Source organism: Opisthorchis viverrini (genome assembly GCF_000715545.1).
Source record: "Opisthorchis viverrini unplaced genomic scaffold opera_v5_70, whole genome shotgun sequence".
Classification (NCBI taxonomy): domain Eukaryota; kingdom Metazoa; phylum Platyhelminthes; class Trematoda; order Opisthorchiida; family Opisthorchiidae; genus Opisthorchis; species Opisthorchis viverrini.
The window spans coordinates 1,242,518-1,269,300 of record NW_008751726.1 but is presented as its reverse complement, the minus strand read 5'-3'; the positions used below and the strand labels follow the sequence as shown (position 1 = coordinate 1,269,300).

General features: G+C 44.1%; 2 protein-coding genes across 2 annotated transcripts in view; one reads left to right on the top strand and one right to left on the bottom strand.

Moving 5' to 3' along the window:
* T265_04337 (hypothetical protein) overlaps nucleotides 1-5,794 on the top strand; it is a gene marked incomplete at both ends in the record, with an annotated part of 45,314 nt that extends 39,520 nt beyond the window's left edge. The window contains 2 exons of the mRNA XM_009169046.1: nucleotides 1,106-1,342; nucleotides 5,708-5,794. Coding sequence (XP_009167310.1) covers nucleotides 1,106-1,342; nucleotides 5,708-5,794 — 324 coding nt within the window. The remainder of the gene's footprint in view (nucleotides 1-1,105; nucleotides 1,343-5,707) is intronic.
* On the bottom strand, nucleotides 1-25,183 carry T265_04336 (hypothetical protein; the record flags this gene model as incomplete). The annotated part of the gene is made up of 7 exons (XM_009169045.1): nucleotides 1-513; nucleotides 651-827; nucleotides 2,493-2,715; nucleotides 5,678-5,829; nucleotides 10,774-10,966; nucleotides 11,057-11,168; nucleotides 25,032-25,183. The coding sequence occupies 7 exons, from the start codon at nucleotides 25,181-25,183 to the stop codon at nucleotides 437-439; spliced, it is 1,086 nt and encodes a 361-aa protein (XP_009167309.1).
* Between the last annotated feature and the right edge of the window lie 1,600 nt (nucleotides 25,184-26,783).

The following is a 26,783-nucleotide window of genomic DNA, read 5'->3' as shown; positions in this document are numbered from 1 at the left end:
AGGCAACAGCAATAAACCGGTGTACTCAAATACCAGAGGCAAAATTGCATTGAATTTCGAATTACCGGGGAGATTGAAAAAGTGGTACCACTCTATTACAATAACAAGAAGCAGAATATTTTGATAAAAATTTGGCGTCAAGATTGTGTCATGAACAGGCGTGAGTATGTGTTCACATGAAATGAAATGATTACATAGTCTTGGATGGCAATGAACTTGACCAAAAGCCGTCGGCAAGAAAATACAAAACAAACCTGGCAGCGGTTCGGGATGTAGGAGAAAAAATACGGACAAACATAAGTACGTCGCTAGAAAGGGCTACAAATACACGGTGTCCAGCTGGTTTGAAAAACCGGTGCCGTGATATTCTAGAGTGCCATTGACACTCGGCTTGGATAGGCGCACATAGGATCATTGCAGTATAAATGGTGAAAGACTACCGACTGTCTGGACAGCCCAACCGCAGAGAATTCAGTTTGGGTACGAAGTCCTCCAACGTTTTCCAGATATGTTCTAGAAATGTAGGCAAAATGAAACGAATAACAACACTGTCAGCAGAACCACGCGGGACCCAGCTTGTGAGAATCCCATGGGACAGTAAGTTAGGAGAATTGGAACAATGAAGGTGAAACTTCAAGAAGAAAAGTTACCTTTCCATTCCTGAACACTGACATCCTTTGCTTCTTCCAACGCGTCAACAAACCGATCACCGGTGGGCTCGTCCTGTTCGTCGTGGTATAATTCAAAGTAACGATGAGCCAGAGCCTGTGAGGCTGTAAATCGCCGATCCGGATCCAGTTGGAGCAAATGCCGAAGGAGATCCACGCCTACAACCAACCAAACCAATTAAGCCCGCTAAACCATGAGGAAAAGATACACTGTTGTCACTGACATTGCTACCACATTGTCACAAAAGCGGAGTCTTGTTAGCTTGCTCGACAGACTTGCTTAGTCCATATGCACAATAGGTGCGTTAGAATTCGCAAGTTAAACAGTTTCCATGCAGGTTGAGTAAATGAAGGTGAACAAAAGAGTGAAGCTAGAACAGAGTAGTGGCTACATATCAAACTTCTAATGATTTACAACTGGTTCTACTACGCTCCAGTTTTACGATGAAGCATCTTCCGAGGAAACCATACCAGGAGCATTTCCATTCCAACCTAATCTCGAAGATGACAGTCCTCCTAGGAACCAAACGGGATTGACTTTTTGGCTTGCTTCACTCTCATTATACACGAAAGTAGTATGCACAGCAAATGAGGCTCGTAGTCAGAATACCCAGTACAAAATACAAACGACCAGTATGCGGCGAATGTTATTTAGCGCTGAGCGATTCGTGAACGTATGTTGCAGACAGCTGGTTGTTTAAAAAAGAGCGGTGACTTCGCCTATATTGTCTAATCAAGTGTGACATGAATGCGCTCAACTACACAAGCACTTTACGCTACTGCGTGATCTTGATAGGTTCTTCTCAGCTTAGCATAGTGGTATTTCGGAACCTGACACACAGCTGAAATGCGCAGCGAGGTTCTCCTAACCAAATATTTACCAGACTCTCCATAATTACTCTTAAGCGTCGAATTAAACTTCGCCCATTTACTATTGAATGGTTTTCAATTTTCAGCCGAGTATCGTCAGATGCGTTCCTCATTCGCATCAACCCAGGTGGCAGTCCTAATACGTTATTGTAAGTGGATTGAATATCTGAGGCTTTCTTCCCGATCAACTAAAGAATCCTTGTTGTCAGTGTGAGGAGAATTGAAAACTGTAATGGGAATTTCATTCTGTAAGTGTAGCCTAATCTAGGCTGAAAAGCACTGCACAGATGCTTCATCCTTGTTAGGAATTATCAGTGTTGCGTATCTCGCGAAACTCAGAGCTTCGAAACGCGACCTACCAGCCAGCAGTTGAACACTTAACCGTTCTACCACGAGCGCCTGATCGACAGTGCGATTGGGTCATACTGAAACGGGGTACAGTGCTAATCATCCTTCAATCACGGGAACCATATTACATGTGGTCCCCATCAAACACCAACAACTATCTCCGCTGGCCACGTGCGGTTGGTACGGTAACCGGTTTTATCAGCCACCTTTCCTAATGCATTGATTTCCCGCTTGATGAAACATTTCAGTATCTCTTAAAAACGTTTCTTTTGAGCCGAGGAATGTCGTTTTTGGAGCTATTTGTCAAATCCTGTTACTAGTGAACAGCAACCTGGAGTGACTTAAACTTTCAGTTTGAAGGTTTCATTGTCATCGTATTTCGCAAAACATACAACAACAAGCACATTAACCGACCACCTTTCCGAGGATAACAGAGTCGAATTGCCCAACTTCTGTATCTTACCAGTGTCATTTAAAACCGAAGAAATACAGCTTCCATCTGGCTACAATGTCGCAACAAAACTTCGATCAGGCCAAATCAACAGGCTGACTAATGAGCCACTATATTGTGAGAACAGGTTGTTCCATCATCAGCAAGAAACTCACCATCTTCAGGAAAGTCGGAAAAATGGACACTGAGATCAGGTGGATTGGTAACTTCCAAATTATCGATGAAACTCCGGGCCTGTTGGTTCAAGGAGAAAAAGCAAACACGAAGTGAAAATTTGATTAATGACATATACTGTGAGGTCATCGGTGACAGGATGCTATTTTGTACACGCAGAAACAACACTTTCAAACTGGCGTTCGCCTGTTCCGTTTCTTTACGCTGAGGTGGATGTGGGCACAATAAACCCTCGTCAGCGACAGTTGAGGTTTACGAGGGCGTTGTAACCTAGGTTTCAAAAGAAACGATCATACCGAGAAAACAGTACTACGCATCTAGCCGTGCGTCTGTCCGTCAACAAGATGGTCAAATGGACCGGAAAAAAGAAAACGCATGTGACTCGTGCAGATTAAGAAATATTTACGTTCCACCGCAATTCAGAGCGCCCGCCGTCCGCTGTAGAATCGATTATTATTGAAGTCCGAAATGAAAACAGCATTGTACAAGGATAAGAAGATTAACACGAACATGCATACACTATATAGGATGACATCCGCTTGTGTCCAGGGTACTTCGGTGAGCGTGACTGTGAAAGCCAAGCATAGCTCACCACACTGTCTGACCACAGCTGACTGGATTGTCAGAAAACAAGACATGAAGTAAAATAGAGGCCATTCAGCTATTTGTTCTTAGAATTTATTAGGAACAATGTTATCGAAACGAACACACCATTAAGCCCGAATGTACCAGCTAGCATGCCACCTAGACTCATTGAATTTGGGATATAGTTCACTCAATACATAAACATCTGATCCCATGCTCAGTTCTCTGATAAAAGTAGTAAGCACAACACGCTCTAAAACCGCGGTGTTGGTGAAGTGACTCTCATTTGAGTGAGAAAGTTTATCTCAACTTGAGAAATGCAGTCAATTATGTCCTAAATAAAACTATGGTAACACATTGGGATCTTTTTGATCAGGTTATCAAAATTATGAGCTTCACTCCTTTACCAGTGATCTAGCATAGCTGATCAATACTGTGAAATACATAATCTAGCCTCATCGTGACATTAATCCCCAACATTATCCATGGGGCAGTCAACTAAAAATGCACGAACAGTAACCCCGATATGAGATGGACTGAACCTACCCAGGTTGTATCACGCCGGAATGGCATCAAGTATGCAGGAAATCCACGGGGGTCACAGTGTAGTACAGTCGTGTGGTTGGTAATCGCTCTGGTTTTCTACCTAACTGTTTAGATGTTTCTGTCACCAGATACCGAAGTTCAATCCACGACAGTCAGTGTTGAACCTGATGTCAGTACTGTATCAGTGCCATACTCAAACTTTTCGCACAATGATATTTCACTGTATATCAGCCATAGTAACATGGAATAGGCTACTCCATCGATTGTTAGCTGACCAGCTTCAGTCAACGCACAATTCTCAGAATCCTGGGCATCATATGCGTAGAAAAGTGGATTTGTTGTCGTAGTCTCTGTTATCCGACGGTTATCAGAATACTAGACTTGGTCTATGGTTTGTTCTGGCATATTGTTCGCATATTCCGAATCTCTTCTTCAGAATAAGAACCTCCAGCTTGATCAGATATGTAACGGGGCAGCTCGATAAGCCCTGTTTCGTTATAGATCACGTCATCATCGAGGTGGGAGAAACACTATTCATCAACCCACAACACCTTTGATATCAAAAATCAGGTTCGGTGAAAAGGTAGTTAAAAAGCAGTATCTGCAAAATAACTATGGGAACGGCCTTCCTTCAAAATAACTAGCCTTCTTGTACGCCGAGCGTCAGCTGGTCGCATCAAAACAGTCCACGAGCGGCTTCCAGGTGACGAGAAGGAATCCCTCAAGATGCAGATGAAGCTCATCAGATAACAGTGGTTAAAACATGCATTACACATGCTCAGCGCCACTAGAAAAGACTGAATTTTCCACTTCAAACCTCATTTGGCGAAAAATTCGTGAGGGTCATGCCATTATATGGTAGCGCAACATGGATGTGTAGTTCTGGTTCAGGTACATGGGATTCTACTTGCACGCAAGTGGAAAAACCTACAGGACACGTTAGTTAACTGAAATCGTTCACCCTTTCGGTGCCTAGCTGCCATGCCAACCGAAGGAAACACGATGGCTCAGACGATGCCAGGTTGCCCTATACTAGACAGGAGCAGTCGAGATGGAGAGGTTGGGTTCGAACCACGGACCGGTCAGCAAATTCGCGCTTTAAACACTAAGCCATCTGGAGCACGAAACTGATCCCGGGCATGTTGACACGCCTCTATCAAACTGTCTAGCAACAGCTGGTGGTTGTGACACGCTTGAACTGGATGGAATTCACTAGCTTAACCTCGCCGATGGCGTCTTACTCTGACAATACCCAGAAACGCTTACCTCAAAGCTCTTAGAATGTGTGGACGCCGTACTCGTGGCTATTTTCCCCACGGACATAGGATCTATTTCAATAAGCTTCCATTCCTTCCCCTTCCTTTCGCTCCATGCAAAGGAGTTCGTTATCCATGATGGTGTGGCAGTTAAACGGCCACCAACCTCTCCTGGCAGACTCCTAAGTTCAACGTTTCAGTGTCTAGTCTGACCCTGCACGTATCATCCGTCTACTCCTCTCTCGTTCTCTAACGATACGGATAGCTGGAACCGACATTTTACTTGAGTCATAACTGGAGGGATTCGCCATACCCTATTATGGTATGTCAATCAGTGAGCTTCATTTACTGTGTACGATGAACTTACAGGTTCAGACTAAACTTAAGAGGTAGTGCTCTATTTGGCTTTCAACGTAGGATGACCTTATTATCCCGTGCCCCACGGGCATGTTTTGCACCATAAGGTTGTTGTTGCACTTGGTGGGGCAATTTGCTGTGAACCCAGGGGTGAGATGGCTCAAGTGGTTAGAGCACGAACTTACTGACCGGAGGGTCCGTGGTTCGAACCCAACCTCTGCTTCTCGATTCCCTCTGTCTAGGCTTGGGCAACCTGGCAGTATCACAGCCCTCGTGCTCACCTCGGGTGGCATGATAACTAGGCTCCGAAAGACTGTCACGGTTGAACAGTTTTTGAACAGGTGTGTCATAGGCTGAGTAATCTGGAATTCCGGATCTGACAACGTCGGGAGTTAGGAATCAAACTGTCTAAAAAGACTTACACCTGCGCCAGTAACCTTCTCCATGTACAGTTCGTCTGGCTTCCCCAAGAGGCAAATTATTCGGCGAAGCTGATCGATGTGGTTCCGGCCTGGGAAAAGTGGTTTTCGAGTACGTAGTTCGGACATTATGCACGCAACCGACCAGATATCCACTAGTGGAGGAGAAAGTCAACGTACCCAAGATATAGTAGAGAAAACACACTGACACTTTATATGAGCTGTTAAACATGCAAAACATGATCATGTGATCAATTAAGAAAACGAATGAGGTACCTGATATACAAAAAAAATTGGAGCCAATGGCCACTGAAACAGCCACATTTTGTGCTGCAGTTAAACACTGTACACTTAACTCAGCTACCTTTTCTGGAGACAATATAAAAGGAGAGATTCAGCTAGGTGTCCCGTTAAAACCAGATGGGTGTGCAAACGAGGGTATTTGGTGAATTAAAAGACTAGTTAGAACTGTTCCCTTCTTGTGTCCATAAACGGATATCGTTGAACAATCACATGAACATACGCACCGCCGCACACAAGCCCGTGAAAATCGTCCTAAATTCGCAATGTTTAGCCGTGAATTTCACGGAGTTTCAGTCAGCTAACTTGTATACCTAATTTCAAATGTGTCCTTCTTACTGATCGTCAGAGAAAGTTGTGAAGAAATGTAGAGCCTGATGAATGAAGCGAGACGTCCAGTGACCCAACAACGGCGTAAGGTGGTACAGCGTGCAACCATTTCAGAACAGACCTGGCTCACATTATACGGGCTAATAAATTGTCTTTCTCATCATCATTTTTGGCATTTTGTACTGAACTCTTTCTACATTCCCAACACCTTAATCACCAGAAAAATTGAAGCAAAAAGTGTCAAGCTGATACAAACTTTAATCAATGCATCAGTTGGCCCGTAAAGTAAGCACCAATAAAGGGTCAATGCTCCAAGAAGCTCGTTTCTTTCAACGCCACATTGAAGCTCGGCTGTGGATATGAACACGCGAGGGTTTTCAGCATCATATTTTCCTGGATGGCTATTTGAACTGAGAATTCTCGCTATAAAGAGTACTCACACAGGCGTAAACAAAAACACCTCTACACGTAGGGTGAGGGAAATCCCGTCCCTTACGGATAGTACTCATAGTGGTCTGCTCGGTCCGGAAGTAATAAGAGTATGTTCACCTATTCTAGTCTATAATATGGACTTTTATTGTTTTGAAAAACATTGACGTGGCGTCGTCCAGTTAGATAATAGCGATCCGGGCCGAACGGCTACCCTACAGGATGCCTGAGATAGACTCATAGGTGCTGAAAAGGATGTTGACAAGCAAATGTTACTTGGGAAACGTCACTAGAAATAAATAGACTTTTGTGCAACCTTTCACGTGAACTATATCTACCTGAGACGTAAAGAGCCTGTGCACGGAAGAACTAGTACAACATCCACGTTATAAGAAACTAGTTGTATGGTTGACATCAACTCTTCTTAAGCCTACTGGTCGCCACTCATCAGTTGGGTGACGTCCCCGAATCCCCGTTTACCGTATTTTCTACTTAAATAAGAAATTGGAAATAAGCAGAGATAGATGTTTACATAATGAGAAGTAATCGAAATGGACATTGAAATAGGGTTCGAGCTTCACGTGCTAAAGAACAATCTATTCGGGAAAAAATGTTGGCTCTCCCCAAACATGATAACAATAAATTTTATCTCAAGCTAATCCGATAGGTATCTCAATAGATCCTAGTAGTAAACCGCATAGGTTATGATAGGAAATTCGGGGGTACAAGCTGATCGATAGGTATCTCAATAGATCCTAGTAGTAAACCGCATAGGTTATGATAAGAAATTCGGGGGTACAAATAGGTTTTTTAATTACTAAGCTATGCACCTGCTTTGCGTCCATGACTGATGAAAGAGAGACATATTAACCCCCCGCAGTCTGTTCCTTCTTGTTGTTCTAACCCAGTGCTGATGGGATTCGGAAAACCACATAACCAGCATGAAACATTAAAGCACTTTTTGCAAAAAGGTAAATGGGCACCTGGGGTGTCCAGGGTTCTCAAAGAAGCTGTCAGTTGATCATTAAGCATCAAGGTCCATAAACTGAATGTAACTACTTGGAATGAAGTGCATGGACGGTGAAAAGCCATGGAAGACAATGCGTTATTCGCAGTAGAGAATATTCCTAAGATGGAATGCCCGGCAGCAATCGGGACGCGATGTAAACGGGTAAAGGCCGGATATACATCGATAGTAAGGAGCAAACAGGGGGAGAAATGGTTCGGCTATCTCGCAAGATAGCGGAGTGGAGCACAAAGTTCCCTCTGTCTAATGGAAACCGGCGTCAAAAAAGTAGTGCGAGTCAGAAGGAAAATGTCATTAACGTTGTCATTTGAAAATAAAAAGGTTGGCGACCCTGAAACATACTCGACAGGAAGAGACCATAGTTATGCCTTTCCATTAACTTCAAAACGCAAACCCATCGACTTTATCCGAGTGGCCAGACACTTCTAACTTCGATATGATGCTATCATGTGGAGTTCGCTGAAAACGCCAGGATGCATCGCACCCATGTGGTACTGTCTCCTTCTACTACTGCTCTTTACTTATCAAAAGTGGCTCACCGACATATAATTCCTCACTCATAATGGAAAATGGGCCGTTTCGCAACCTACAAATGCGCTCAGAGGCATTCAGCACTGTTCCACTCCGAGTATCTACGCAAGACAAAGATTTGTATTTGCCAATTCACGTCACCTGTTGCCAGAAAAAAGCATGCCATTCATCACAGTACGGCGCAAGGTACGCTGCTGTACGCCTGCTAAACGCAGTCCCCGTACGATGTACAATTCAAGCCATCTTCGAGTTTCTGACCAAAGTCGCTACGATGGCACTAAAGTGCGCAATACGAACAAGAAGCGATTATTCGGTAAGGTACTAGGTATTGTACTTGTGGATCAGTCACGTACACGCCAAGCTATCGACACCGAGAATAATGTATGACTTTGAGGGGTTCGATGGAGGAGAGTAAGGGGAATTCGTGTGCTGTCGATTGGATCCAATTCTCAACAACGACCAACGTGACCTTTTGCGTGCTTGGCTAGCGACAATACAAGAAAAGGCTGTGAACCAGTGCTGTCCCACAATAATGTTGCGTCAGTGATGCCATCAGTCCAGGCACACATGGCTGGATTACCTAGCTGCGTAAACACCCAGCTTCCCTCACATAAACAATGGAATCATCCATACAATCAGCGTTTTAGTGCATGCCACCAACAGTCATATCGTACAAAAGTTCAGCAGTACAATCATGCAAGTAGGAAAATAACAGTTGATTAGAATAAATAGATTTATCAGTCCTAAACCAGGCAGTTGTGTTGGGCGGTAACCATACACGAGAAATTTGGAAATGCCACTGAACTTGTTTACTGTCAAAAGGAATACGCATACCTGTTCTAAGGCAAAGGACATCAGCACCGGTGTCAGATTAGGGGCACCACACAAAAGTACAGTGATCGGTTCGCCGATACTGAGAGTCATAGGGTGTCGAGTAAATGGGAAATGATAAAAGTAGGGACGATTTTGATAGAAAATCAATAGACTAGGCGTTCAGCTGTAACATGTTTTCCGTGCCTAGCCACCAGTACTCCGTAGCATTTGCTAAATGCAAATTACTAACGGAAGAATCGATAATAGGTAGTCTTTCTTCCACATTTATGTGAGTCACAAACCCGTTTTACAACGGCTACTAAATGCGGCGCTGTTTCTACAACCCAGCCCTGTCTCCGCGGTGGCAAATTCAGTTACAGTTTCTAATCCAGATAGTAGAACCTGATCTCGACATCATTCAACGCTTTAAGAATCAGGGTTTAAATTTAACCAAATTAACCCACCACATACGAAATGTCCCCTCTGTTCAACAAAATCAACTGATGAAATATTGTCAATAATACGAGCCCAAAGGGCCTCAAATGTGTTAGAGTGATGAAGACAATCGGAAGTAGTCAAAATCATTTAAGTTTTCGCCCGCTTGGCATCTTTTTGTCAGTACACAGTCAGGTAATGCATGGAGACATTTTCCGCATTTCGGTGTAGCCTCCCGTCCTTCAGATTACTGCAAACCCAAGCCTCGTAAGAGCATCAGCAACGAACAGAGTTCAAAACGCTGTCCTCCTCAGCGTACGGTACAAACAGACGCACACGAAGGAGCTCTCACACATATGAGAAAAAAACAAAGAGTTTAAAATGTTAACGGTGGATTGTCACGTAACTTCCATAGGTTCTTCATCCTACTAAGATCGGACTCATTATCATTGGGAGCAGCACTAGATGAGAACACTGGTGCTTCACTGCCATACAACTATGTCCGTTTATTTGAATAAAGCCTCATAAAGGAAAGAAGAAAGGAATGGAGTAGGAGGATGAATCTAGGATTAACCTACAACAAATATCCAGTGTCTACACTTTCACACTCAACCTGGATAGGAGCTGACAACATGTATGCAAATGATATCGGCTAGCCACCATATTGTTCAGGGCCTCCAGCCAATCACAAGGAGGGTCACGTGGACTTCATTTTGGGAGACGAACAAGAGAGGTGAAAGAAAACGTGAACGAATAGATAAAAGACATGAGCGTTGTGATAACGGGGAGTGAGGAATCACCACTCCGGACGGAAAGCTGCATTGTAGAGTAGGAGGTTCAAACCAATGAATGGATACTGTCCAAACTAACGTCGTGCCACAGAGGTCTTGGTGCTAGAAACGAAGCCCCATGGGATTATCAGGTTGTTCATTGTGGCGGCCTACTTCCTAATGATTTCCACCCGTTATTCAACACTCGTTCGTGTCTAAGTTAATTCATGGTTTATTCCATACTGATAAAGACCACGCGTGGCAAAAAAGGCACTTGTTCCTCCAACGGTTTACCAATACACCTCTCTCATCCACCGAACCAGGCCCCGAGCTGCCGGTTTGTTCACAAGGAGTAACAAAGATGCCAGTTGGTTGCGACGAGCATCTGGAAGGACCTCTAGGCAAATACGACAGAGCAACAAACGACCACATTTAGAAGTGGGAAAGCCGTGGCCAAGACATACCCTGTTCGTTGTAATGCGTCCAGTTTAACATAATTTCGGGTGCTCGATACCAGCGTGTGGCAACATATCCAGTCATTTCATCATCCCGCTGTCTGGCCAAGCCGAAATCCAATAGTTTGAGCTCACAATCTTCGTTCACGCCAATATTTCCCGGTTTCAGGTCTCGATGAATCAAACCGCAACTGTGTAAGTACTGGAAGTGACAGAAACAAAAGGATAGAAAAGTGGGTGAAGTGTGAAAGCAAAACCCTAGTCGAAAGAAAATCACGGGTGTGCTGCTTACTTTCAGTGCCCGGAGGAGCTGATAGATGAGAAAACGGATGTGACTGTCCGATAAATCCTGTGTGCGTACAACGGCACTCAAATCAGCTGCCATAAAGGGTGTGACCAGGTACCTGAAACCATATGTGAGAAATACTCAGTGAGTTACCAAATCGAAGTAAAGGTCATAGCCCACAAAGAAAACCACGCAAGCGGATGGTCATTGATGCACGCAGTAATGCTTGCTTCAGAAAACAGTTGCTGGCCCTTCGACGAAATTTATCTCACAAGTTAAACTGTATTTTGACAACATTACCTATTCTCAATGGAGACTTATTCCAAGAAGAGAAGGGAGTTGTCTAATTGAAAAATTTCTTGCGTTGTGGGACGTATTAACACATAATAACGAAGAACGCGTCAAATATTAGAGTCGATGAGTGCTTAATGGGCAGATCATGTGGGGAGCTATCAATAAATATCAACGATTTCCGCTGAAATAGCCTAAAACAGTAGCCTAACGTGTTGTCTATTCTCAACCTGCCCTATAAGCACGCGGCCAGATTATCATCACTGAATGGCAGTCAACAATGTCACATGGTCTATTTGCTCCGGTTACCACGGCAACGGTAAGTAAAGCGCACAATTGGACAATTAACTTGGTATGGTAGAACTGCAAGAAAGGTAGCGTGAACAGAAACTAATTCAAATGCAACATTGGACTTACAAGTCCTTAAATGTGTCTAGGGAGGATTGCGGAGAGAATGCGTCGATGAGGCACAAGATCTGGACCAGGAGGAAAATATGTACAAATGAAAGAAGCTACTCAATTATGAAGTCCGTGTAAACACTAGGAATGTGATTATCACTAGAGACACCTTGAAGGATCCTATGTGAACCACATCGTATGTAACTGAACTCCCTAATAAAAGACGCTTGAAAAGAATGAGTAAACAGTTTCCAAATTAGGGGGAGGGACTGTGAGCACCTACGTGAACAAGCGATGAGTACACTGATTGTCACTACTACTCTTAGTGGATCAGGAACAAATACGACAATAGCAGTGATAAATGCTTCGTTATCTTGCTTACTATGAACCAAACTTTTGAGCTCGACCACAGCGGGCGAACTAACTGATATCAATCATAAGTGTACAAAGTTCAGCATAAAATTGCGCCCCTACGCTTTCATCTTAAAACCTTCAACCTCTATGTCCCACCTGCACGATGTAGCCTCTAGTCATTTGATCACCGCTAACAATCAGTCGTGGAGCTCGATCACCAGAGGACACTCTGGTTCGTTTCTAACCGAAACTCTTCTGTGTTTACAACATACCATAAACTCGAAATGTTTAGGACAGTATTTCACGAGTAGCAAGTATCTTTACTGTATCAACGGCCGGTTCAGTGACGTTATAAACTGTTTCACTAGTTGCACTGACACTGCGTCTCAATGTGATACAGGGTGAGTCAGTACAAGGTGCGGTAATCGTGGATTTGAAGAGTGTCAATGATATGGCGATGGTGAAGCACATTAGTAAGAGGGTAGAACCGTAGTATGGCGTACTATGCTACAATTTAGCTAGGAAGTCACAGCACTTACATTTTCGTGGCTAACATGGGCCAAAATGCGTAACTCTCTATAAGTCCGTTTCGCGTATTCGCTGTCATCGAACGGCTTCGTCAGTTTTTTTATTGCAACTCGTCGGTGTAGCTGCGAATCATATGCCGAGCTGGATTTGATTGATCAAATGAAAAAACGGAGAGAAAAGTCGAGAAAAATCAAGAGTTTCACGTTGACGTGGGAGAATGTCGAAAGTTCGATAGCAATGAAACCTGTTGCCGTATTGGGTGTCAAAGTGCAGAACGAATAACTAGTTATTCGCACTGAAATCATACCAAAATCGACAACTGACTTAACGGTAGCTTCCACTCTAGCGGTGTTGACTTCTACTAAATCCGACAATTCCAGAAACGCATTTCAAGACCCTTGGGTAGTTCTCTTTATTCTCATGTATGAGAAGCCGAAAACATTAAAAACAGAACGTGTGGCATCGTTTGGCTGTGCAGTTTAAAGTGATTCGAACAGGGGTGATGCTGCTATACAAACAAACATGACCATTCCCTCACACTGGTTAAAACGACCGTGAATAGCGCATGTACAAGTTTACCTCGAATTCTGACAAAACGCTGGATGGAATTGCGCTCAGGAATGATCGGAACATGTTTCCGAGATTCAGCCAATGCTACTGTTCTGTCCGTTATCCAGTGAATGAGCGGAGCTGACAGGGTCGTGCTGTGAACGAGACTTCTAGCATTGTACAAAAATGCGGCAACTCCAGGAGACTTCTGATAAATTCAACTTCGGGATCTACCTTCATCTAAGTTGTTAGGTAGGCTTTTTGCTCTTTATGCGGCCCTGTATGTATAGTCAGAATCCACGCAGGTATTCCAGAACAAGCGGCAGTCATTCATCGATCATCACCATCGGTAACTGATGGCGAAGTGATTAATTTGGGCCCGTCATTGTCCGTACGCACTGAGTCCATCCCATCTTCACCACCCAAGTGAGTCTCAGATGCGAAGTCCGCCCCCACTTGTGCATTCAAACCACTAGAAGTAACAACAATAATTGGGCATTTGGCCCACCGTAACGAGGCACTCAAGGCAGTATGGAATCTGCTCCCGAAGATGTCAGAGCTATAGTCAGTTGGGGCATGAGCCAATACAATACGTAAAAAGTGATCAGTTTCCCGCTTGTGAGATTCCTTCATGGACGTTGCCGGACGAACCGCAGAGGCAATCATCAACGTGTATCCAGTCAAGCAAGGAGCCTTTCGCTTGGTGGATTAAAGCGATGCCAACCCCTGCCCAGTCCGTTGCAGTGGTTTCTGGATCAACAGAGCTGCGTCAGCGAATGCGAGACGGCTGTTGGGAAAGCTCGTTTGACGACTGTGCTTTGACCTTGATTTACTGTTTCTGATATGCAGCACACGTGTAATTCAAGCGAGTACAGTACACGAACACGAGACGTTTTCCTGCTGACTCCAGAATTCGACTACTAAAGGTACACAGATAAACCGGGTTTGAAGATTGATTTCGAGGTGTCTGAGTCCATCAGCGCTGGATAGTACTGCGCAGATGTCGCTTGCAAAACCGATGCGACATACATGGGGTTCTTACAGATGAGCCTTCAAGGAAAGTATTATTGTTGAGTTATGGGGAACTAGAAAGTACGTGTGAAAGAACGAAAGGAGACGTCGGCAGTATCCTGTTTTCGCTTGCCAGCCCTGATGTATGAAGTAGGCGACCCTGCTGGTAACACCACGCGGCGGCCGATGTGGCATGGCAGTAGTCCTAGTTGCAACGTCCGCTGTTGGGCACGGGCTGGAATACTGACAGGGTGCTTACATATAAGCAAGAGGACCATTAAAGCCATCGACCGAAGCTTTTAGTTCGTAAGCCTGACCGCCAGCCAGCCACATTTGACTTTTCTAAAGAACGAGTCGCTGCATGTGTTCCAAGTCCCAACCTGGGGGACCAGGATACTGCGCTTATCAGGCCGTTAGAACATTGTCATGGAATGAAAGAACCTGCGAGTGCCACATGAACACCATAATGTAGCTCAATGAGTTACTAGGGCAAAAAACGTGACAACGCGTTAAGGTCTAGTAACCGAATGATGAAAAATCGGACCATGCCAATTATGTAGCCCGATATGAACCTCAGTTCAGACAGTTCTAGTTCATGCAGCCAACAAAGCCGAGACTTTACGCAGGTCGTCCAACGCGTCAGGACATCTGCTGCAGTGAGCAGGGAACAATGTCAGAAGCACTTCGCCCTCGGGGAGCCTTACGACGCCAATGAATATGCGATGCGTAGAGGTAAAAGAAGCGACTCCTTCACAAACGTGCTGGTTCATCGTGTCTGTTCCAAGTACGCTTAGAAATCCAGCGTTTTTATGTAGATCGTTAGAGCCAGCAAAACCGTTTCCTTAGTCAGTCCCCTTCTTAGGAAGAAAAGTCCGCCGAGGAACAGCAGGAGCTACAATTGTGGCCCCCAAAATGGTTGACTCATTTCTCAAAAGGGAACACCGCAACGACTGTCACGTGCCAGAGACCCAGATTTTAGGTTGGCTGCGACGTTGGACAATGGATTTCATTAGCCACGATGTCAGATCAACCGGCTCTTTTCAACCGAACTAAGTTTCGCCAGACTGTGAGTTAACCAGAATATGCTAGAACATGTCAGCCTAGGAGTTCATAAGGCAAGAATGTATGACAAAGCAACGCACGATTACCCGGTATTTACTGAGATCATTACACTTCTTTTCTACATTAAAAATATTCGCGGTAAACTGTTTGTGTGATTTTTACTGGAGCACAGACAAGAGGCACGTGAATGTAAGGGCTGATGAACACGGTATCGATTTACCACGCTTCACTAGTACGGCTCAAGGATATACATGAATATCAACCATACGAAGTGATGGTTGCAGACGAGACAAAGCACTTCAATCTGTAATCACAAAAACTGCTCAGTACATCTGCATACTACCTCAAATGCACTCCTCTGGAACAGAAGATGTGTGATACGGTTCATATCGTTTGCTTTTCTCCCAAAGAAGAAAGGCCTCCTTTGGTATCCCTTGATATAAAGCGACCTAAAATGTTGACAAAAACTTTTGGATGGTCCAGTACCATTTCCACCCTGGTTGATGCTTATCGGATAAACCTCATATCTGAAGTTTCACCAATCTCATCTTGTAGTGCGATTTATGTGCACATGAACACTCATTTTTGAGCCAATGTGGTATTAACATCAAAGTGTATGTTAAAAAGAAAAAGAGTTGTGGACAAATTTCTATTGCCACATGGCCATTGATGGAAGAAACTGTCAACCTTCATTTTATAATCATGCATATTCTCACCTAGAAGTCGATTGGTGATAAAAAGTGCGAAATCCTTTTCAAAAGTTTACCCTATCCAGAGCCCTTACTCCTAATTGGATCTGAGAACCCAGGCAATAGCTCACTTATTGTGGTTTACCGAGTTTACACGACGGCCCACAACAGAGAAATTAGCATAACCAAATTTCAGGAAAGGGGAATAAAAGGCTAATCAAACCCAATCCTGGTTGTCGAGAGTGTAAGGCTTTTCCCCTTCAATTCGTACATCAAACATATTGTTGTTGAATTTCCTCGTATAGTTCCGGTGGAGAAGAGAATTGAAGTATTCTATTGAGATCAGTTGTACTGTCTGTTGCATTGGTGGGAAGGCAGACTTACTACAGTTGTTTGTTCCGCGTCATTGCATAGATTCCTCAAATACCATGATGAGACCATGAAGAAGCCACTCCGGAATGAAATCCATTGCCCGGAGAGATCACTGCTAATTTCCTAATCTAGCATAACTTTGTGTGAAGTAACCGCCCTTCTTCACGACAAGAGAGGCCAAACCTCTATTGTAAAGTGGCCATTTCTTGGTAGATTACGGTATAGCGTGACGTGCTCCATGAACCTCGGAACCATAGTTAAGGCCGTCTTACTTCTGAAGTTTATTTAATGATAATACCAGACTGTGCCTTTCTATAGCATGTCCAAATAGATGGTATTGCAACAATTGTAGAAACGCATTCAATTCGCCTTGTTGGCAAAGGCCAACTTCTATACCTTGGCCACTGACGTGCTTACCATGTGACTGTCTGTTTCCTTGCCGAAAAACCTGCATTTCGTGCGGATCACTGAAGTGTTAAGAGGTGAAAAACAACAAAACTTGAAAGCCAAATGCTTGTTATGCCTAGAATAGCCTCAATCTTGAAGTTAATTTATTTGATTTAGGGTGATTTAGGGGTTAATGTGCCATAAGGGCGTTGAAATGGTGTTTAACTCATAATACCGAAGCTTTGGTCATCTGTTGTTCGACCACTACCAGCAACGCATTTAGGCTGTTGCAAGCTGTCCACAGATCCATACCAAACATGAGGATGGAAATATGCTCAATTTATCAATCGACGCACGATAAGACAAACCAACTAATGACCGAAACATTAATTTACGTGTCACGATTGCTTACTTTTGATCAATTTCTGGCTATATAGGCGCGTTCTTCTACAAACACAACCGTTTTCTGTGGATAAGCAGCTAATTGAGGTTGAAAACCGAAGTGGTCATAAAATGTTGTCAAGAGTCCTGAAAAAATCGCATGTGGATGACATTTTGCAATGTTTCCTTTCCTGGAAATTTTTAGTTTTCATACGAAAAACACGGGAGTTGTGCGAGCGATGCAGGGCGGTTAAACATACGACCCACTTCAATGGAACGATAGGGAACGGTCACTTCTGACAGGTAGCACAACCACATTTCGGACAATTTGACCCACAAAAGTGCGCAAAGCAGCTGTTTGGTTTGCGATGTCCAATAACGAGCGACGACCAAGAACACCGGAATGCCCAGCTACATGTCAGGGAAATAGTGATGATTTTGACGAAGGTTTGCCTCGAAAACTAAAACCGAGAGGTGGCTCTACCGAGTTCACAAAATTCGAACGACCGATCAAAAGTGGTCACTTCGGATGGTCTTTCTGAACGAAGGAAACTGTGGCAACACCAGTATTGTCCAAAGAGGATAACGGGAAATCGTTCTGGATTTGGCCACCTCATCTACCTTCAAAGAAAGCCAGGTGAGTAGTTCATAAATACATCTAACATTAAAAGATACTCGAGCGGAACGAGATGGACGTGGTAGTGATGAAGTCGTACAAGCCATGCGATGACAACGACTTGGCATCACCATTGGCGTTTGTTATTACTGGCAAAGTATTCATTGCGTATAGTAATCAATAAACAGTTCATCAAATCTCCTACTCTTCAACAGATATGGGTTATCAACGCACGACTACAACGTACCCACCTTTAAGGAAAACCTGATATACCGAAAAATCAATAGACGATCTGTCACTGCTCATATTCGTAGATGTCGTTAACGCATCGAAACGTCCAATCACCCTTGAAGTGATAAGTTTGCATAGTTAGCGACTTTATCTGATTGCTATTTTGTTTTTAGCTCACACTGTTACACTGCGACGGGCGGTAGATGAAAGGATACAAGAGTTAACTGGAATAATGATAAGCACTTAAAGGCACAAAAGACAGAGCTGGGGTGACAGGCACCAGCCGTCACCCAGATCAGTGTTAGAACAATCGAACAATAGAATACCTAATCCGAAAATCAAAAACTACAAAGTAAAGTTCTCTCTCTCTGGAGTGGCCACCATAGGTAGGTCCACTAAAGTTTCTTTCATCCAAAAATAGACTACCGAAATTGGCTTCCTTCAAATAGCCTGTCCAGAGAGAGACGGCAGTAACCTGAGCTCAAACTGAACCTGGCTTTTCGACTGCTACTGTCTATGCTCGGGTGCCCTGGCAGTCTGATTACTCGTGCTTTCTTCGATTCAACTAACAGCTATGCACCAAGCCTGTGATGGCTAAGTGGATAAGATGCAGACTTACTGACCGGAAGGTCCGAGGCTCGAGCCTAACCCCGGCGTCTTACCTTTCCCTGTCTAGGATTGGGCAACCTAGCAGTATCTCAGCCTTCGTGCTTCCTTCGGATAGCACAGCAACTAGGCACCAAAAAAATTGCAGCCGAGCGGTTGTTGAATTACTTTATACACCGAAAAAGTGCCACCAATGAACAACTTTTCTGGTTCCAAGCTCACACATTGCCTTTACAATGCACTTCTTTAGACAGCGCTAACAAATAGCATCTCGAGCAGGCAATGGTGAAGCAGTCGCAAAAACATTTCGCTCCGGAAACTTTTCGGATCCACTAATACTTATTCAGCGGAGTTCATCGCAGGCATTCCAAATCGAGTCAGCCAGCAAGTTTCTCTAGCGTGAACACGTAAGATTCTACCGAGAAACATTTACTTCAATTCTGAAACGTGAATAGAATATTCAAATACTGCAATCTAGCTTACGGGATCCTGGGCATCTACAAACTTCAGATGGGTCTGCAGCTTCTGTGGTAGTTTGCACCGGCGTTGGCAGGGCTCTCAGCTAAGGAGCCTAGGCTTGCTCATTTGACTGGACCATCTATCAACTTCGATGAGAAACCGTACTAGTGGAACAAATACCCGTTCTTCGTGGTTTCCGCATATGTCCTTCTGATTCGAAGAAAAATGTCTCTTACCGAGGACTGACAGTCCTCCTATACAACAGTCGGTTAGAAATTGTCATAGTCGTTAGATATCTCAATCCACAGGCAGGGCGCCTGAGAACAATGACAGCGCGACCCAGTAACCTGCTTAGTTTAGGCTCCAAACATAATAATAGCGATGATCATCTTCTGCAGCCTTGGACGGATCACCAGTCGTTCCACGGGGTATATACGCGGTAGACAACACTCCAAATAATTGATAACTACTACTACTTGAACTACTTAAGGACTGAAGAGCAATCATCGCGCCAAAGTGACGATACGGCCATTGGCTACTGAAGGCGAGGCTGTTGGTCTGTTGGTCTTCTGGGGTACACGTGGAGATTCAGAACAAACACACAAATGAAATTTTTCAGCAATTTCCCAAAAACACCTGAGAAACAACATTCTAATTGAAACCTGCAGATTAAACAAACATATAAAAACAACCCATTTGGAGACATCACAAACGAGATAAGCAGCTTGGTTCAAGGTGGGGTCTCTCGCAAAACTAAATTTGTTTGCAAATGAGTGTATTTCGCTAATCCATTTGAGGCTTAAAAAATTGTATCCTCGAAAGAAATCAACTGTAATTGGAACCAATTAAGCACCATCATGCATAAGAGAAGAAGCTGAATGAGTGGAGTTTCTAAGCTCTCATGAAATTCGTACTGAAAGCCAGAACAGTCACCGTCGCTACTCGGTGAAATAAGCTGTACTCCTTCAGTCAGGAGGTCCGTTAGAGTTAACTTGAGCACAGCCCGCGTGCAGAGAGAGGAGCTCGGTGAAATCATAAGGTTCTGGAACTGGAAGAAACTAGTTCAACTTAGAATGTTCAGTAATGGTTTTACCTCATACAAAAATGAGGATCGGGAAGGCCTGTTTTCAGTGAGGTTATCATGGATGATATTCGAAATTTATGGTACGCCAATAGCCAGCGTCTTGACCACTCGGCTGAATATTTTCAACCCGTGTCTTTTGTCCAACCCACTAAATTTAAGCCGTTATATGAGACTAGATCGTCCCACCAATGAACCTTTCTACCAACAGTACTGCATTATAGCTTCACGTAAGCTCCCACCAGCTCTATTTAAAGACGGAGATGAATCCCCATGTATTGTTTCGCCTAGGTTGGGATATTGTGCTGCAGCAAAATGGGCCGAATCAACCGGTGTACCTTTGTGCAAGAGGTGGTCTAGGCGGCTGCTCCAGTCCTAAGAAGAATAAGCCCCACGCCATCCTCATTCTTGCTGCGATGCCTAATTTCATCATACGAGACGCAAATCAAAAAGTATCAGGCAGGAGTTCAGCAGTGTAGGGGATTCATTAACCACTCTGACACATTACGTAGCACACTTGGGTAGTGTTATGCATACATTCGGTGATGATGCGGTGACGTGCCTTGACTTCAAAGCATTCGACCTCGCTGGTAGACACACTCTTCTACATATGCTTGGTTGATGTGGAATGCCCCTGAAGTTTTGCGAAGAATTTTCGTGCTTTTTTGTTCCCACAAGTGTGATGGCTTAAAATAAGTCATCAAAAAGAACCCCCTCGACGGTTCGGTAGGCATGTCCACTCCACTTAGCTTTGCGCAACGTGGTCATTGATATTATCACAAGTGCACCGTACGCGTATTGAAATCATAGCTTCAGAATGAGTTAGCTTAGATTATGCAAACGAGACTGTTCTGTCATTGATGACCGTGCGTACGCGTAAACCACATTAAACAGAACATTGTAAGTGATCTCTCGTTTCGGCATGTTGTCTAGACATTCAAAGTGCAAAGTCATACTTAGGGATTCCTCAATCCTCTGTGCTCTGCTGAAAATTAGGAATTGGAAGATCGCGTTTATTAACACTTTTAATTCCCTTGACGGTTGCACAAGTTGTGGTCGACTGTGACGGATGAAGCCAACGTACATATCACGCACGAGCGATAGTTGCTTACTTATGTCATCTTTGGCCCTGGAAAACGCCATGAGAACAGTCCTACTCTATGGGTGAGAAACTTGACCCCTTTGATCTCAAGACCTCATAGACCTTCACATATTTAATTACCCATGTCTTCGTAGCATAAAAGGAATCACTCGACCACAGAAAGTTCGAAATTAGACAGTCTGTACGCGCCTACAAAGTGACTTACATAGTACTGGGTACCAAGTACTCACCTGTGCTAGTCGGAGTAAGGTATTCGGGACGTATGCTACGAACGCCCATCCACCGCCTGCCAAAGAAAGTTGTTTTCCTTTGTTGGCAAAAGGTTCGGATAGACAGGCAGCGACATGAAACCAAGTGAAAGTTGTCGCAGTCCAAATGGGGAACTGTATGGCGCTCACGTCCTCTTAATTAAAAGTTACGTGATTCCCCTTGAGCGTAGTCGGAAGCTCTACAGGAAAAAGCGCATAATCGACCGCAGCTGTGAGCTTTCTGCCCCTTTCTAGTTGGACCGAATGGCTAACGCCTTCCCGTCGTTGTGGGCTGGGCCTGTGTCTTGAGTCTTCGAAGATACATACATTCATTGAAGCATAACGTCTTTTTAAACAGATCCCCCTTCTTTTAACTCCGAAGTAAAGTATATGGAAGATCAAGTTGTGATTAGAAGATGGAGAACCTAATTGGTGAGGCTGACTAAACTAATAGAAACGAGTCTCCAACAAGCGACGAACCTCACCGTCTAGTCCACTCAGAGTGCTTCATGTTGTTCAGGTTGTTTGCATCTATGAACGCTGAACGAGCTAAGTTTGAGCGGATGAAGGTGGTACGCCCCTGCTGTCCGTCGACATGTGTCTGTGTGGCTAGAAGAGTAAAACTTGGTGAAGTGGAACTGGAAGTAGCAATGATCGAGTAGTATCCGTAGATGGGGTAACATTTTTATTCCGTGACATCATGAGTTGTGTGTAAGCAAAATACCAACCAGCTGCGGGAAAAGGTTCATTCAAAAGTTTCCCAATGAAGCCTTTGACTAAAGAACCCAACCGGCAGTGCAGTGGGACGGGTCACGGAGTCTGTCATAGACTGACAGCGAATACGAGGGCACTTACTAGATAACATGTGGTCATCTATGATATCAAGTGTACTCCGCAGACATACGCCTGCAGGTGGGCACCAAACAGGTCGACCAAGACTGACGTCAAATAACGAGCCTCACATACCGTCTCTAGGGGAGAAACCGACGATAGTCGAGCAATCGACAGTCACCTGCGACGAAAGTAAAGTTATGTAAAGTCACTCATCTGACTTAATCCAGATTTTATGACCTAGTAGACGCGAGTGTTTGTTGGTAGCGCTTTTGGACTAGTCGAATTGGCTGTGACAGTTGCGGTCGTCTTAATGAACTGGTTGATTATGCCGACAAACACTGCACTTCGGTAGTGTTATCGCAGCTTGTACACGACTGTTTATTCGTCCCTTGAAAGTTAGCCTTTCGTAGAAACGAGAAGCCGGCCTCTCATTGTAAACTGGGTGCAGTCTCGGCAGCATGTGGATTCGTACCGTCCGGCTTATTCCTGCAGCCGGACAATTCCAAAGGGATGTGTGAATGAGTCGCAACAATCTGACGTACCATGCTATGATGTGGACTGCTCTGTGAGTAGGTAACAAGTGAGGCTTCGGCACATGACAGATTTGAGGCTCATCAAAATGTCCGTGTCCCGAATTTGTAGTAAATAGATAATTTGGTGGGATTTTGTTTCAGAGCAAGAACCTCGGATGGGGAATGCATCTGACACCACATATTGTGGTTACGTGGTGGTATGCTATTCAAACCGACTTATCGTATTCAGGGACGATTCCAGCTTTCCTGATTGAAGTAAAAGCAGGACCAAACAAAAGGCCGGTGTTTGTGTAGTTCGGCAGGAAGGCATGAAGGCCAACACGAAAATATGTTTGTTGGAACCCGTTTCCGTCACGAACGAGCCTAACGTACAAATACTCTTTGATCACGTGATGGAGATATTCCAATCAGAAACCGATAGAAAATGGCAACACGAATGCCATTGACTTTCATTTCCAGCCTCTGACCAAGCACAGAGGAATGCATAGGACCTAACCTAGGGTGGATGTATCAACAGCATCCTGACACTTAATCCCTTCTACAAATTCTTGCTGTGGTACTTTCTGATGGTACTCCTAGTTTAGTGTATAAGCGTACAACAATCAATTAGTCAGTATTTTTCATTCAAGCTGCCTACTATTTCGAGTGATCAAACGATCAAATCAAACTAGATGACCCAGGCTGAATCAAGCAAAATTGTTTCCATCTGCCATGTTATCTACAGTCCCCACATCATGAACAACGTCCCCATGAGTTCAATGAGCCACCCACACCCAGATAAACTTGACAGATTTCCAGTGTGACGAGGTATAGACTACACCCTATAGACAACGGGATTATAAACCCTGATTGTGAATGTCAAGCAGTCTCATCGTACGCATCGGTCAACTCATATCACGTGAACTACTGTCATCCAAGGTGGAACAATATCTAGAACAGCTAAGACAAACGGCCTGAATGTCCGCGAGTGGTCATATTACCAGACTAACTCGGCAACTGGTTCAACTAAGAATGAAACTTCGGTACTTCTTTGAAGTCTCGAGGATACTTCATCCAGACACGTGGTGCACAAAGAACAGGAAATTCCAACGCATTCTTGCTACAATAGTCCCCCTCCTTAAGGCACCTACGAAAAAACACCTCTCACTTAGGGATAATTCTGGTCGGAATAGGAGTAAATCTCTAGAAAGTCCGGTTTCCGAAAGAGAAAACCGTGACAACCAAGAAGACAAATGGCTATTCAAACTACGATGGAAGATCGGATGTGCACACACGGTCTACACGTAATCCTTCACCAAGCAGAAACCTGGCGTGAACCGAACTAAGACACTGACGTGAACATTGTTTGCGAGCGAACAAGGTCAACCTGAATAGGACACGGGTGAATGGTGTACCTCTTGAGCACCCAAACACCGCGGACGCCCGAGCCAGTTCCAATCTGAGCGATGCCAGATTCTCTTCAAGTGGGTGATTCATTCATTTTGTCGTTAAGGTCCTGTCAATGTCTAACTTACGGTGAAAGATGAGTAGGATGACAGCGATTGGATCACATGGTGAGTGCTGTGCTCATCACATGAAGCACACAGAGACCACGCTAGTCGATTTATTTATTCACTGAAAATACGTCTATTACGTGACGGCGCAAACAGTAATCCAAAATAGGTTCTATAGGAACAATTCAAAATTGTTAGGTGATAACATACAAGGCTACAAAAAGATATAATTCGGAAAAAAGGCTGACAGCATGAAAAGTCGGTAAATAATCTTACTACATGAGTGTGGTGGCAAACAGGAGTGAGACAACTTGCACGGTCAAATTAAGAATAGTGATCCCACTAAAAAATGCGAAAAAGGTAGTTGATTTGACCGATTATCTCGAATACCGTATGGATTTGACCATTCCAGACTAGACACGATAGAGTCCCACATTCTTGTTTCGGTACTATTACGATCACGAGTGATTTACCGCCCTATGTGAAGATAGCTCAATAGATGAAACGTCCAAACCTGGGGATTTCTGACTTGTTCCCCCGAAGGCCGTAACAAGATGGATTCTGTTTCCAATCAAATTACGTACCGTGTAAACTTGTTTAAAAAGGGCATTGAAGGGCACACGTGGCGTGGGAAAGGGAGCACGGTATACTGGGCATTTGTTAGAGGGAAGTTTTATCTAGTTCACGGAATACAGTTATGGTGGGAGTGTGACACAATGAGAAAAAAATTATTCAACAAAGTTGACATAACTTACCAAACAGCTCCATAGACCCCATGCCCAATTAGGCTGAGATCACGATAGCGTTCAGGAACTGTCCACTGAGTATGGTTGAAGTCCACCGTGACGAATCCCGGTTTGTCAGGCTTATTGTTCTGACTACGCGGTAGGGGCATTAAAGTACCCATGAAAAAGATATGAATAAGTGCACGAGTTAGTTGGCGTCATGAAAAATGAATGCGCGCCAACAGAAGTTGAAATTAGTATAACACTCGGTCTAACTCAGCCGGGCCGCGAAACTAGCTGTGATCATGTGAAATTCAACACCTTACCGGAGCAAAAAGGTACCACCGGTGTCCTTATTGGCTAATCTGAAGTGCTACGTCAAAACTCTGATCTAATTGGTAGTGTGACACGCTCAGCGAGGCGGGAGTTTATGGTGGTTTGAAAATGCGCTGAAAGCGGTAGAACGAATACCGGAGCCATGTATGGGTGGCGAATTATGTATGCGTTCACGTGCCAAAAACCAGCGATCCACCCACCCACGTATGAAGACATACAAAACCATAAGTAAAAACACACCAAAGGCACTGTGAGACTCTTGGAAAAACTCCAGAAACGGCACAGACATGTGTCAATACACCACTGTTGTAAGCTATGTGTGTGTTGAACGCACTACACAGCAAAATCCACGGTGAACATTTCGGAGTGTCAACGACGGTAGCCAAAGTATCACCACAGCCACTGAACTGGATGCGACGGGTTTTCAACAGCTGTCAATATCCCTGATAAACAAAGTACGTCAAAAAATCGGGTTAAATGAGCTACTATCAAAGTATGGTTAGACTCCTCAGTGAAGCATACCCCGAATTTCTTGGCACTTTTGAAAGTCCCATAAGAACAAGGGAGGCCTCAATGAACCAAACAAAGAACACCAAATGCCGGATTCCTACTGAATGGACAGTTGGTTGCCAAGAAGCGGATTTTTCTACTTAGTATCACCTGTCATTCATTCTGACCTGTCGACTCCATGTTTACAACTCACCCTATATGGAACTCAAAAAGACAAGCTGTGTTGCGATCCATTCTGACCAATCCTTTTGTGAGGCAGTAATCCGCCGGCTGGCCACACTACTCGACCCTACAGGAATACAGCTCTGCACAATTCGTTAATGAGACATTTGATTTGGATGGATCGACCTGGAAACTTCATATTTAAAGCATGCGTTTTTTTACATTCTGTGTGTGATGACGAAGTAAAAGTTACTAATGTGACTTAATTACTGATGATGGAGGTGGCCACAGTATTTCTACCATAATTTCAAAAGAACTAGACCTCTTGTGTGTCTTCAACGGTACTGAGTAGAAATGACAACACGGAATGGTCACGACACAGACCTCTCCTAGCCGAAAATTTTGTGGATAAAATTCAGCATTCTTCTCTCAACTCGATTTTCTAGTCAAGCCCCAGTCTATCGATGTGATATAGTTATAGATATAGTTATCGACTCCAAATCAACCACCAACAACTAAGTCATACAACCCAACAACGCACACCCGTCCATCCCATTTACTGCAGAACACGTCTGCAGACTGCCCCCATTTTCGACGCGTGGCTCTCGAAATAATCCGTGGAAAATCGATACAGACTGGCCGAAAGACGAACTTTACCAGTCTCTCCGATATTTCGTACATACGAAACTTAGCTCACTGTCCGGCGAGTAGGACCAGAGGGATTCGATCACTTGGTATTCTAGACCATAGCACAACACGCGAGCCGAAATCGTA